The 14,437-nt window shown below is 46.8% G+C and overlaps 1 protein-coding gene across 4 annotated transcripts in view; it reads right to left on the reverse strand.

Annotated features, from left to right (window-relative positions):
* The window catches only part of STAT3 (signal transducer and activator of transcription 3), a 60,639-nt gene that overhangs the window by 30,265 nt on the left and 15,937 nt on the right, over positions 1 to 14,437 (reverse strand). For all 4 annotated transcript variants that reach the window (XM_075561847.1, XM_075561845.1, XM_075561846.1 and 1 more), the window contains exons 2-4: positions 1,206 to 1,355; positions 822 to 966; positions 84 to 182 (exon numbers count right to left, since the gene is read on the reverse strand). In XM_075561847.1, coding sequence (XP_075417962.1) covers positions 84 to 182; positions 822 to 966; positions 1,206 to 1,333 — 372 coding nt within the window. In that variant the 5' untranslated portion in view covers positions 1,334 to 1,355. The remainder of the gene's footprint in view (positions 1 to 83; positions 183 to 821; positions 967 to 1,205; positions 1,356 to 14,437) is intronic.

The raw sequence follows: 14,437 nt of genomic DNA on the forward strand, positions 1-14,437 counted from the left end.
AATGCCCACAGGAGGGCAGCTGCTTCTCTGGACACAGGCGGAGAGCGCATCTCCAAGAGCACTTCGCTGCTCCTTGGCCTCACCTGGGCTGCGGTGGCTGCCGTTTGGAGGAGGCGGGACTCTTCCCACAGGCACCGGGCCACGATTCGGGCAATCTCCATGGGCTTCTCAAGGTATCTGCTCTGTAAGTGGGAGAAGAGGAGGAGGAGGAAACGCAGCAGTAAAATACAGAGCTGTGCACCATCGTCAAGACAACAGCCCCAGGAGTAGGAAGTTCTGCCTGCTCCTGCTCATTGCTGCAAGTTGAAGAAAGCGCCACTCAGTGTACGAAACACAGCGCATGGTCCTCAGAGCCTGGCTAGAGGCGGGCGGAGGGGGGGGAGGGGGGAAAGAAGCAAAAGGGGGCTGACAGCGTGCTGTACACTTCCTGCAGGAGGAGAGACATTAACCCGAATTCTTTGCACAGCATGTCACCCTCCATCAGAGGGAGGCAGTGGACTTGGTCAGGTGAACCCTATTCCGGCCAAATGCTTAGCACTGAAAAGGGTGGGCCATCTCCCAAGGGAGGGCAGTTACCATTATACTGCTGAGCTTCAGGTGCGGTAGGAGGGGCTGGCCTGTGAATAGCAGGCCATCAGTGATCCCCAAGGGTGAGTACACCGAGACTAGAGAAAGAGCTAGTCTCCTTTGATTAAAAATGGAAGAGTCTCCTCTCATTACTAAGCCACAAGAGAAGAGCAAGACTTCTAGGAGAGAGAGACAGAGTAAGGGAGAGGGGAGGGAGGGAGAGAGAGGACCCTCAGCCGAGTGCCTCCTACTACCTGAAGGAACTGCTTGATCCTGCGCAGATTGTGCTGGTAGAGTACGTTGGCCTCCTGGAGAAAGCGGCTGTACTGCTGGTCAATCTCACCCAAGAGGTTGTGAAACACCAACGTGGCGTGGGACTCTTTGCTCGCAGCATATGCCCTGGGGAGTGGAGGACAAGGAAGAGGGATGCTGAAAGCGGCCTGCACGCAGACAGAGGTCACCCTCCAGAAGAGGGGCAAAACCACGCAAGCCTGCTTGCTGCTGCAGCGCCCTCCGCGCTTACAGCCGCATCTTACTCAGCGAGAACCAATGCCATTCCCTTCATGGTCACTAACGACTCCAGATAGGGCAGGCTGCTGCCACGGTCCACACCGTAGGGAAGTTTCTCAAGGACTTACCAATCTTGACTCTCAATCCAAGGGGCCAGAAACTGCCGCAGCTCCATCGGGAAGCTGTCGCTGTACAGCTGGTGCAGCTGCTCCAGGTACCGCGTGTCAAGCTGCTGGAGCTGGTTCCATTGGGCCATCCTGCTGGACTCCGGGTCCCAACTGTAAAGCAACAAGTCCAAATGGTCACCACGAGCAGCCAGATGAGGCAAACAACCTAGAAGTAGCCTTTCTATCCAATGTCGGCACCAGGCCTGCCGCAAGGGTGTGCTGCCCAGCTTTCCCAGGCGAGAGCAATACGCATCCATCACAAGCTACCTCGGAAAGCCTAGCACAGCTTCTTCCACCCTGGAATGGCAAGGGCAGCATGAAGCCAAGTTCAGGAATCCACAAACTGCCCATAGCTAGGTGGGCTGGGGAAAATGACCCCACTTCTAGGTCTCCCCTTCCTCACGCAGAATACAGCCTAGCTCCAATCCCTACAGGCTCTCCAGATACTTCTAAAGCACCCAGCTCAATGGTGCTCGGCTATCAAAAGAGCTAGCATCTGGGGTCTTAAAGGCTTGAAGGTAAACAAATGGCCATCTAGCTTAGAAGCAACAGAGCCCACATGGAAGAAGCGCACCAGCCTGTTCGTTCACAAGGCGTCGAAGGGATCAGGTATTAGGCATCATCAGAATAAAAAATCATCATTGTGCATAAGGGGGAGTGTGGAGTGGAGCCCCAAAGCCCATCTGTAGGCAACTGGACATCCCCTTATGGGTCGCAGGGAGAAGAGCCAGTCAGTGTGCAGTGTAGCAATGATGAAACATACAACTTTCCGCTAGTTCCTCCCTGCCCCCCACTGTCATGATCCCAGTTCTATGTTAAAAATCTGGCTAGACCAGAGGTATACTGGTACAGATAGAAACTGGAAATGCAGCGAGTCCAGGGCGGATAATCCCTTCAGGACCAGTGGTGTGAGTGGTGATACCAGGAGAGTGGGTTGGAAAGAGGGAACCAATTACAAGGATCTACATGTGATCTCCTCCCTGGGGGACGAACAACCTAAAACTGGGTGAAGGGAGACGTCAGACAGTGTAAGGTATGACAAAATAATAATTTATAAATTATCAAGGGTTCAAGACGGAGGGGGGAGCGAGGAGGGAGGGGGGAAAATGAGCAGCTGATGCCAGGATCTTAAGTGGAGAGCAAATGTTTTGAGAATGATGTGGGCAATGAATGTACAAATGTGCTTTATACAACTGATGTATGCATGGATTGTATGAGCCCCTAATAAAATGACTTAAAAAAAAGGCACCCAGCTCTGCTCTCAGCACCCCATCAGTACTCAACAAATGCAGGCTCCTTGCTCTCTAGCCCTTTAGACAAACTGGGAGGTAGACAGTCAATTCAATTAAGACAAATGTACAGAATGTGAGTGTTCTGGGAGGGCAGAGAACCCTTAAACTGGATTTAAAAGTGGAAGTCAGGCTCTCCCTGGGGTCCTCCCACTCAGTAAGTTAATTGTTTTCTTGACACCCCACCCCCATACTGAGATGAGGAAGAAGAGTTGGCTATCCTGTGAAATGCCAAGGTCTGAGAAACCAGTGCAGTTCATTGCCTTGCACTGGGCCTCTTTTGGAATACTTGAGGTCATAAAAATGCCAATGCAGAACAAACACTCATAAGAAGTTCCGAAATAACTGCAGGATATGATCATCTGAGACGAAGGGCACACAGACAAGGCCCAGTAAGATAGCGCTCAGGGGAAGACTTCATACACACAAATGCAGACGCTTGGGGTACGGTTCTCCATTTGGTTCCCAGAGAAGGCCTAAAGAAGGCATCTAATTATAATTATGCCACAACCAACCCTTTCATAAAAAACAGTGCAGCACACTGGTGACAGTCCCAGCAGGACCAACAAAATATTACTTAAACAAAACCAAAAAACTGGTCCTCTGTCCCCAAAGCAGAAGTTTACTTGTTGATAAGGCTTAGGTTTTCTGAGGACATGAAAGGACTGAGCTGTGATTCTCTCTTCCTCTTTTAGGGTGGGACAGACAGAAAGTCATCTCCTTGCTACTGCGAAGACAGCACCAACTGGTGATGTTCCCCAGCCCGTGGAATCAGGAAAGGGCAGGTGCGCCTGGGAAGCACCACAGGCACTCTCAGGCAACAACATCCAGCAGAAAGGCAGCCCAGGCCGTAGCATGCAATTAAAATGTTTCCAGTGGCCACATGAAAAAGGAAAGAGAAACAGGGGAAATGACTATTAGCAACGTATTTTATGTAACCCAATAGATCCCAAGTGTTAAATTTGAATGTGTGATCCCATAAAAAATGCCTGAGATATGTGTCCTTTTTTGTGGGAAGTCTCCTAATTCCGGTGTGTACTTCACACTTCCAGCATAGATCGAAAGGATTTTCTTCCTCAAGTACAAGGAGACAGGATGTAAACCAGCATTCCGTAAAGCAGCAAAGAAATGAGAACGTCAAATGGAGGTCTTTGCCCCAAGCCAACGCACACGTTTCCACAGAGTCTGTTACCTGTGGCGATGAGACTAAGAAATGCAACACATCAGTCATCGCTGGTGCTTTCATTTTATGGAAACACAGAAACCAACCCAACGACTTGCTGGACCCTGGTTTAAGAAATCATTTATAAAAAAAAAAAAAAAAGAAATCATTTATTACGTAGTAGCCCACTTCTGTCCCCAAACGAAATACGAAGTCCGCAACAACAAAACAATTCTGAATTATGGACTAGGAATGGCTCAAACTATTTTTAATAATTTCTGTTGTTTTCCCCCCAGTGGCCCCGACGGCACCTAGAGTGAGCACTGGCCTCCCGTCACGATAGACACCCACCCAGTGGTCGTGGGTTGGGTTTTATGCCCGAGTCAGAATCCACTTAATGGCGACTAGCAACCACAATTAAGTTTTGAAAATGCAAATAGATTCGCCCGTGACCCAATGTTGGCCTGTGATGCAGCAGGTGTGAGTGGGCGCTGCTGGGTGGTTCTGAAGGGGCAGTCTCTGAAGGATCGGCACTCGCGTCCAGGATAGGCCCAATAGGTCACTAGTTGACTTTTTATTCATTAATGACACTGAAGAGGGCATGACACGGATATCCAGTTCCTGAATTCTGTGACTGCGGGATACATGGTCCGCGGCCGCTCCGCTCAATTAGGTAGGCCACGTGTACACGGCCTGCAACCTCTAGTCGGCACCTTCTAAGAGGCTGCAAAGAAATGGCTGAGATTCATCTCAATAACATTTTACTTAACCAATATATCCTAAAGATTATCATTTCAGAGTTAATGTGGGTTTTCTTTTTCTTTTGCTCTGGACTACGTGTTCAGAACCCAGCAGGTAGTTTATACACACAGCATATCTGGGCTGGACCCATCTCGGTTCAGACGCTCAGCACGTGGCCATGATGACCACACTGCACTAGGTAGTTCCCGAGTTGTTGAAAACCATGCAGTAGAACTATGCTATTGGACTGTGACTGAAACCAAACTCACTGCCATCGAGTCAATTCCAACTCAAAGCGACCCTATAGGACAGGGTAGACCTGCCTCTGTGGCTTTCCGAAACTGTAACTCTTTACGGGAGTAGAAAGTTTCTTCTTTCTCCCAAGGAGTGGCTTGTGGTTTCGAATGCTGGCTTTACAGTTAGCACTCCAACAGCAGGGTTCCTGTGAGTCCATGACCCTAATTCAGGGGTTTCAAGAGAGCTCGGATGGCCCGTGCCCCTCCGTGGTGTGCATCCGGGACACGGTTACTATGAGGTGCCGTGGAGCATGCACGTCAGCCACTGCTTTTACTGCTGCCGGGACCACTAACACTTAACCGCATCAGCTGCACCAGTGGCGTGGCAGCTTAGATGTGGGGCGGGAGCTGCTGAGAGGACAGGGCCAGGAAGTGGACGCTGAAAATGTTTGGAGGTGTCCAAGAGGCAGGAAAACACTGCTTTGCAAAGCAATAAAACATACACATGAAAGAAATAAAGTTTTTTAAAGATGACAAATAAAAGTCAAAGAACATAGTATCTATCTATATAAAATGGGCAGGATAAGCAATCCCAAGGAGACAGTAAAGGGACGGACAGTTCCTCAGAGATGGGCCACATGGAAGGGATGATAAATATAGGGAGCAGTATATCACGGATGAGACACATAACTGTCCTCTAGTTCTTTAATATTTCCCTCCTCTTACCATTATGGTCTTTGTTTTACCCTCACTGATCTTGTGACCTGCTTATGCTCATTTGTACAATGAAGAGCGTTCGATGCATGAAATCCAAGACAGATAAACCCTTCAGAAACAGGACAGGGAGTAATGATTCCCTGAGGGTACAGGAAAGGGTAGGGAAGGGGGGCAGGCAGAAGTGGTAGCAGTGACAACAGTATAATCCCACTTGAGGGGACCAAATAACATAATTGCAGATGAATGGATACACTGGATGATGTAAGAGAGCAAAAATAATAATATTTAATATTATAATAAGGGTTCCTATGGGAGAGGGAGGGTGGGAAAGGATAAAGGGGAGCTGATATCAAAGAGTTCAAGAAGAAAGAAAATGTTGTGAAACTGATGTTGGCAACAATTGTAAAATTATGTTTGATCTAATCATAGATTGTTATAATATCTGCAAGAGCTCCCAATAAAATGATTAATAATAAAAATAAATTTTAAAAATAAACGAAAAGTCAATGAACAGGCAGCATTTTCAGGGAGAACGTGACCCAGGAACTACGACTTGACAGGCAGTTTAGCGACAGACCGTATTGTAACTGACCGCAGCCACAGGCAGTCAGACTGACTGAACACCACATTCTTAAGAGTGCACTCGACAGTGTCTAGGAAAACCATTGCCAACGGCTTTGTTGTAATTGTTTTACTGGGAAAAGAAAAAAGAGTCCACTAATTTCACAATCTCAACTGTTGTTTTTTTGTTTTTTTTCAAATTACAAAAGAATGCCATTAAATTCTGGCTAAAGCATAGCTCACGTACAAATCAGTTCTAAGACTGTGCTTTAAAAACCACTTCAGTGAATTCCAGCACACAGAACGTGATTGCACAACCATCTGAGTGGCATACACAACTCTGGGGACATTGGGGAGAAGTGAATTCATTCCGTTTAGTGGTTGGCTTAGGGAATTAGATAGGGAGGAATTCTCTCAGGACGTTTACTTAGGGTAAATGGAAGAGGGCATAGAGCAGATGGTGGAATGCAACTGAAAGTGGAGCCTGTTTCCTATTCACTGAAAAGAAAAATGAAACAAGCAAGTCACCAAAGATGTTGTGGATTTCTCAAAAGAGGAATTTCTCAACCCCTTGGGGATAAGCTATTAACGAGCCCTGAGGTAAAACTCTACTGTCTAATGGGGAACTTACTACGACAAGGACCACTCCAAAAGTCTGGTCCACGGTCACAATTCTCATCTACGTGCTCTGACCTAACGAAACCAAGAGGTATGTTGAGAAACACAAGCCCGAAAGTCCGCTAAAGGGGTCAATGATATCATTTTCTAACACTCCCTTTAAATGAAGACTTGTACTTCGCATCCACACGTATGTTTGAACTTGTTTTTTAAATAGGGGTAAGGGACTGTAAAAGAGCAGGAGGGAATCAGGTATATACAGAACAGAAAGTGAGCTAAAGATCATTTCTGATCAACTTTGCAAGCTGTCACGAGATTTCCCTGAGTGTTATTCAGATCCTACGTGAGAAATACCCATTTGACAACACCGTCCCCATTCTATCTCTGCCCAACAGCTAAAACCTCAGGAGCAGCCCAGTCGCTAAGCAATCAAAGGATACGGTCACACAGAAATCTCCTTCCACTTATTTCCATAGAAAACACCACTGAGGATGCTTTCATAAAGATGACAAAAGTAATGATGTTTGTGGATACGCCCCCTCCCCCCAGAAGAATGCACTAGAGGACGGCACTGAAGCTGCAGCTCAGGGAGAGGGCGCGTCTGATCGGAGCACACACACGGGAGCAAACGAAGAGGGGAGAGAGTGGAGCACATCCTGGCCCACCAAGCCCCGAAGACGATATTCTTGCTCAGAGCAGCCAATGCACAGAGAGGACCATAGGGCCAGCCCCACCCGAGACAAGATGTCCCTCACTGGCCCATAACACTACGAAGGACAACACTGGAAGCAGTTCGGGAATTATGCCCAATCTGGCCACATAGCAGCGAAACACTGAAGGCATGCAACAGAGAGGCAAGGTGGAGCAAAGCAGGAAGACCAAAGACAGACTTTGGGGCCAGGGCACGGCCCCCCATCATACTCAACCAGAAAACACTCCTAACATCAACCAACAGACCTGGAACTCTATTTATAGGCTTTCTTTCCTGTCATTGGTTTGTTGTTGTTGCGGCTTGGTTTTCTTTTGTTACTTTGTTCTGCTCTGCCTTGTTCTGGTGCTTATTGCTGTCTCTGCGTGGCGGTCTAGATAAGATGGGTGGGATAAACAATCCAGAGGAGAACACAAAGGGACAGATGGTTGGGAGCAGGAGTGGGGGGGGAGGAAGTGGGTATCAACAAACCCAGGGACGAGGGAACAAGTGATCTAAAATGATGGGGGCACAGGTGCCTGGTAGGGCGTGATCAAGGGCAATGTAACCAAGAGGAATGACTGAAACCCGAAAGAAGGCTGAACATGATAGTGGGACAAGAGGAAAGTAAAAGGAAATAGAGGAAAGAACTAGGAGGCAAAGGGCATTTATAGAGGTCTAAATACAGGCATGCACATGTGTAAACATACTTATATATAGTGATAGGGAAATAGATCAATATATCATACCTGTATTTATATGTTAAATATCAAGGCAGCAGACATTGGGCCTCTACTCAAGTACTCCCTCAACGCAAAAACACTGTTCATCTCACCTTCCCGACACAATCGCTGAAGACCAAATGGGTGCATAGCCAATGTGGTGAAGCAGATGGTGCCCGACTATCAAAAGATACAGCATCTGGGGTCTTAAAGACCTGAAGATAAATAAGCGGCCATCAATGCCCACATGGAAGAAGCACACCAGCCTGTGTGATTATGAGGTGTCCATGACCAGGCATCAAAGACCCAGAACAAAAAATCTTATCAATGTGAATGATGAGGAGCATGGAGTGGAGACCCAAAGCCCATATATAGACAATTGAACATCCCTTTACAGAAGGGTCACAAGGAAAAGACGAGCCAGTCAGGGTGCAATAGAGGACCGATGAAACATACAACTTTCCTCTAGTTCTTTAATGCTCCCCCTGTCCCCACTATCATGATCCCAATTCTACCTTTCAAATCCGGCTAGACCAGAGCATATACGCAGGTACAGACAAGAGTTGGAAACACAGGGAATCCAGGACAGATAAACTCCTCAGGGCCAATAATGAGTAGTGATAGCAGGAGAGGAAGAGGAAGGTGGGGGGGGGTGGGGGTGAAAGGGGAAACTGATCACAATGATCTACATATAACCCCCTCCCTGGGGGCTGGACAACAGAAAAGGGTGAAGGAAGACATTGGTCTGTGGTAAGACATGAAAAATAATAATTTCTAAATTATCAAGGGTTTGTGAGAGAGGGAGGAGGGGAGAGGGGAGAAAATGAAGAGCTGATCCTAAGGACTCAAGTAGAAATAAAGTGTTTTGAGAATGATGATGGCAACAAATGTATAAATATGCTCGACTCAATAGATGTCTGTATGGATTGTGATAAGAGCTGTATGAGTCACCAATAAAATGTTTTTTTTAAGTACTAATGTTCACTGTGGAAAATGTAGGAAAACAACAGTACCCCACTACTCAGGACCATAATCACATGTTGATGTCCATCTTTTTCAAAGTGTATGTATGTATGCAGTCTTTTCAAAAATTGGGACCTGATATTTGATTATGTACACATGTGTTGTTTGGGGGGAAAATGAGAAGTCTGTTTAAAGCCCACAAAAGAACAATTTCTACTAGCTTCTGGTGGCATAGTGGGTTATACACTGGGCTGCTAACCACAAGGTTAGTGGTTCAAAACCACTAACTGGTCCTCTGGAGAAAGATGAGGCTTTCTACTCCCACAGAAAGTTACAGTCTCAGAAGCCCACAGGGCAGTTCTATCCTGTCCTGTAGGGTGGCTATGAGTCAGAACCGACCCAATAGCAATGAGTTGGTTGTTTGTTTCTTAATTTAGTAATCACATTGGGGTTCTGTTCCTAAACAGACTTAAGGTAAGAATAAATTTATTCTCTACCCGACCACAGTCTCAAAATGACCTGAAGTTTGCTGCCAGCTCCTTAAAGCAGATGTAATGCTAAAGAAGCTCAACAACCTTGGTGAAAGTTTTCCTGAACGACGACCAGCATCATAGGGTCAGGGAGTCCACGTTAGCAACTACAGCCTTAACTCACCGTCTACAATTACTCTACGTTAAGGCTTTGGAGTCCAGTTCTGCAAAGAATAATGCATACTACAATTCAAAATCAGTACACGTGCACTCTCGTGCTGAGTCCCACCCTGCCCCTTAGGTTAAAGACTTGCTACTTTCCTTTACTGAGAAGCCCAGTTTTGCCTTACTAAAGACATTAGCACTGGAGTGTCCAATCTGAAGCAAATTACTATAATGGTCAAGTATTCGATCACAAATAATCGGATTTATTTAAGCAAACAACCCTGTGGAAAGGGGCGTTGAGAAATGAGAAGGACTTTTGGTTGTTGTCCCCTGCGAACATGACCACTTCGAAGACCTGGGGAGTAGCCTTTGGAGGAAGGGAGGGAAAGAACAGGTTTGAAGGACAGACACCCTGGGGCAACTCACAAAAGCCCACTTTCTTGCTCTCAGGCCACAAACTTCCATTCTAACTCCTACCCAGCTGGTAACATCTTGCCACTATGGCTACCTCTGTGGGATTATCTGGATCACATTCAGACTACAGAGAAAGCAGTCTATCTGTTTACACTACAGTAACACTAGGAGGGGGAGACTACCAGGAATGGGAAGAATATAAAAGGATAGAAAACCAGCCTTCTCCCTGGAGGCCAATCAGAATTTAAAAATCAAAAGCAATAGAATCACTCAACACCTTCGGTGCTCACCAGCCACCCTTGGGAACTGGGCAGCACCCAGGCCTCAGGTTTCAAATCTGATAAGGAATGAACAAGAAAGCAAATGATGCAATCTCCATACCTGATCTGGGAGAGGCACCAAATCTGATCACAAACATCTCAGTGTAACTAGCATTGTGAAGGTTGTTAACTGCACTTGAGGAGGTCCCCAAACTCATGGACCCACAAGCAGCAAGATCAAGTATTGATTGAGCCGGCTACCTCCCCATGATTGGCTGGGGATGGAACTTTTGTAGACCACCAGATTTTCAGTGGCTGGCTTCTGGAAGGAGCTCTCCAGGCCTTTCTTCTTCATCTTAGCCAGGAAGCTCTACTGAAAGCTGTTTGGGATCATAGCAACACACGGGCTCAGGTGACAGCGGAGGGGTGGCTGTGCATGAGGGGTATTGGCCAGGAATCACACTTGGGTGTTCCACAGGAAAGGGGAGAAATGTACCACTGACTCACCAATGTCCTTAGCATGGTGTGTTGTGTTTGGTGCCTCAAGTCTGTTCTGACTCACAGGCGAGTCCTATGTACAAAAGGATAAAACACTACCGGGTCCTCACTCTCCTCTGAGCACACTGCTGCCACCCCTGGGTCGATCCATCTCTTTGAGGGCTGTCCTCTATAGTTATGGTTTTTGAAAACTTAATTCCCCTGTGAATGGAAGTAACACAAATAGGAATTCTTTGTCAATGAGAGCACAGTTTATGGTTAAAGCAGGCTATGAACAGATCTGAGCTTCCCATAAAACAACACACAAATCTGTGTGTCATCCGGCCTCCCCCACTTTGCGGTGCTCCCACCCGCCCCCCAGATAGACACACGGGGTGGTATGAGGCAGAGCATGACTCCTGACAACAGGTGGGCACAGGTGAGCCAGCCACTCATCAGCTGCTGGCTTTGAAGCAACGGCCAACATTTCTGAACGAGCTATCTCTTCAATTACAATTGGGAACCAGATGGCCCTCTTTTGAAACGCTGTCTTGAAGAACAAATGATGGCTAGCCAGCAGCAGCATGCTCCTTCCCTGTCAAGCCAGTCCACCCGGAGGCCCGTGGAAGCACTTCAACCCAGAAGAGAGCATCAGATGGGCCAGACCTGGAGTAAGAATCACTTGGATTTCTCCGGAGGGAGGGAATTAGTCATGTTGTGACTGGTGTCTGGGGAATTTCATAAGGTTTGTCGAAAACTTCCTTTTCTTCCAATTCTTTGGATTCCATTTCCCCAACATTTTGAAGCCCCCCCCCCCACCCGTGACAGGGAAGGAAGAGAAGAGATAGCTAAGCAAGCATCTCTAAAGATTTCACTTAAGGGTAATCCCATGCCCTAAGTAGAAGACAGGTTCTTTTAAAAAATCCTAAATGATGTTCAAAACAAAACAAAGGGAAAAGAACCTTGGTTTAAGAGCAGTCTAAGTAAATAATGATCAGAACTGAAAACCACTGCCACTGAGTGGATTCTGACGCATAGCTACTTTTTACTGTGTGTGAGCGAGGCCCCTTTGAACACGCAGTCCATGCTCTTTACTCATTTCATGCTCAAAAACCCCTTCCTGATGAGCTATGTCACTCCGGTTTTACAATGACAAAAACTGAGATTCAGGGAGGGTGTGACTTACCCAAGGTCACATGGGTAATGAAGGCAGGGAGCTGGGATCCTCACCCCGAGAATCTAGTTTCAGAGTTCCTGCTCTCAACCACCATTCTACTGTGAGTGTTTCTGGGGATTTTTAAGTCAGCCATGAGATCAAGGCAGTATGATCTTGTGATATTTCATTATAAAAGGAACCGTGCAGATTTAAGGCAACATCAGCCGTGGTATAACTGGCTCCCATCAAGACTGCTATTCTAATTGTCTGTATCCTCATTTAAATGGTGCACTAAAATGGGCACTAAGTTAGTTTATTGTGCCAACCTGGCTGGTAAACACATGTGGGGTTAATTGAAGGGTGGGGGGATAAATGGCTCGGTGAGCCTCACCTTTCTAGTTCTCGGGTCTCTTGCTTTCTGATGGTCGGACCAGGGTGCAGCTGCCTTAGCCAGTTCCCTGCTTCAGCTGGCAAGGCTCACTTCCTGCAAGACATCCCTGAGGATAAGCCACAAGACCTACCCCGATGCAGCCCTGGGTGCTGGAGCAGCTGTGTGGAGACCCCTGCCAGCGCTGAGATGCTTACATGTTCACTGATTCGGCTTTCCTCCTGCAGCCAGCATCATTGTGTGTGCTTTGTGAGATGGAGGAGGACTTTGTGGATTGGTGTTGGATATATCGGCTAATGTTGGACTTGTGGGCTTGGTCAGCAGTGGGTTGGGATGTTTTCCTGATGCGCACTTAACCTTTATATAAAACTCTCTCTTATACGTGAGTTTCTGTGGATTTGTCTCTAAAGTATCCAGACTAACACATACACATTCCAAGGGAAAGGTAATCAAGGACTCTTGTAAAGAGTCCAAGATCTTGAAGAACTAGAAGTTGGGCTTAGAGAGAAAATAGCAAATCACAAAGAATGGATCTTCAAATACTTGGAGGAAATAGTCTATGAAATGGCAAAATAATATAGAATGTGCCTCTGTTCCCCCCAGAACATCTACTCCCAAATTCTGCTCTCTGAGGGTGAAGACCAGGTTCTGAGATGAGAAAGCTCCTCAGGTGATTCTAACATGCCATCAGATTGAAACCCTCAAAAATTAGGAGAAACCAGGGCTCAACTCTGAGTGCCTATCACCTGAAAAGTCAGCTGTTTGTACCCCCACACCCGATCTCCCAACTAATAAGCTCTAGGAATGGGTCCAGGCATGAGCAGAAGTTGAGACGCTGAGTAGCCGTCAAACTCAGGAAGACACTGGTCCGGTGAGCCAGACGGAGAAATTCGAGCTTCCTTCTAAGAACAGTGGAAATGCCCTTACTACGTTTTAAGCAGACAAATGACAATGTAATCGACATTTCAGAACGATCCTACAAACTGCAATAATCAAGGTGAGAGACATCTTCCAGAGCTATTAAAAGGGTAGATGTGATTGGGGCTTGGTGGGTTGAGTGGCACAGGTAACTCAGAAGAGCAGAGCTAAGAGGCAACCCTCCCAGTCCTGGCGTGTTTGGGGAGACATGAGAAATGCCACAGCAGTAACCTCTGATGTTGGGAGGGACACTGGGCTAGATGGCCTCTAACGACAACTAGGCCTATAAATTACGATCGACTGACTCCTTGCAGACATGCAACCCAGAATAAATGCTTTGGTAAAGCCACTCAGTTGGTATTTAAACCAAAAGGGCCCCAGGTCGAAGCTCCAGCTACCTGGTAAAATGCCACTAATGCTCCCAGGAAAGAAGTCAAAGGTGAAAGGAAGTGAGCCTGAAACCTCAAAGCTAAAATACACCTGGGCCATGATGAGGGCTTGTAACTGTCTTCCCACATCTATTTGCTTCTCTCGGTCCATCTCCCACACCGTGGTCACAGAGACCTTCTCCAGCTATAAATCTGATCCTGCCACTCCCCACTTTAAAACCCCGTGTGGTAGTCACCTAATCTGGCGTCAATTTAAGGATTAACAGTGTAGGGGTGGAGTCTAGGCTGTCAATCTGGAGATAACCAATGAGATTTCTGTGTGGGCATGGCCTTCTCCTGAGAATTCTGGTACCTCATCCTTGGAGGGAGAAGACATCTTTCTCTGTCACTCCCTGGGAGACATTGCAGAAGATAAGCCACATGGATGCAGAAGCTGGAGAAGCCAGAGAGACCCCTGACAGTGCTGAGATGCTTACACCACCACTGGACCCAAAGATTTTCTACAGGGTTGTCCTGCATTTGGCATCATTGCAAATGTTTCGTGAGTCTGAAGAGGACTTTATGGATTGGTATCAGATATATGGGCTAAAATCAGATTTATGGACTTAATCTGGACTGGGCTGGGATGTTTTCTTAATGTACAATTGCTCTTGCATATAAACCTATCCCTCATATGCGTGTTTATGAATTTGTTTCTCTTATTTTTTTTCAATTTGTTTCTCTAGTCTATCCAGACTAACACACCCCCACAACTGGCTTTGCACTGCTCCTAGGCTAAAAAATAAACTATCCAATACAGAGGAAGAAGGGTATGCTTAGAGCAGGAGTTCTGAAGCCAAACTACCTCAGTTTGAATCCT

Source organism: Tenrec ecaudatus, chromosome 10 (assembly GCF_050624435.1).
Source record: "Tenrec ecaudatus isolate mTenEca1 chromosome 10, mTenEca1.hap1, whole genome shotgun sequence".
Classification (NCBI taxonomy): domain Eukaryota; kingdom Metazoa; phylum Chordata; class Mammalia; order Afrosoricida; family Tenrecidae; genus Tenrec; species Tenrec ecaudatus.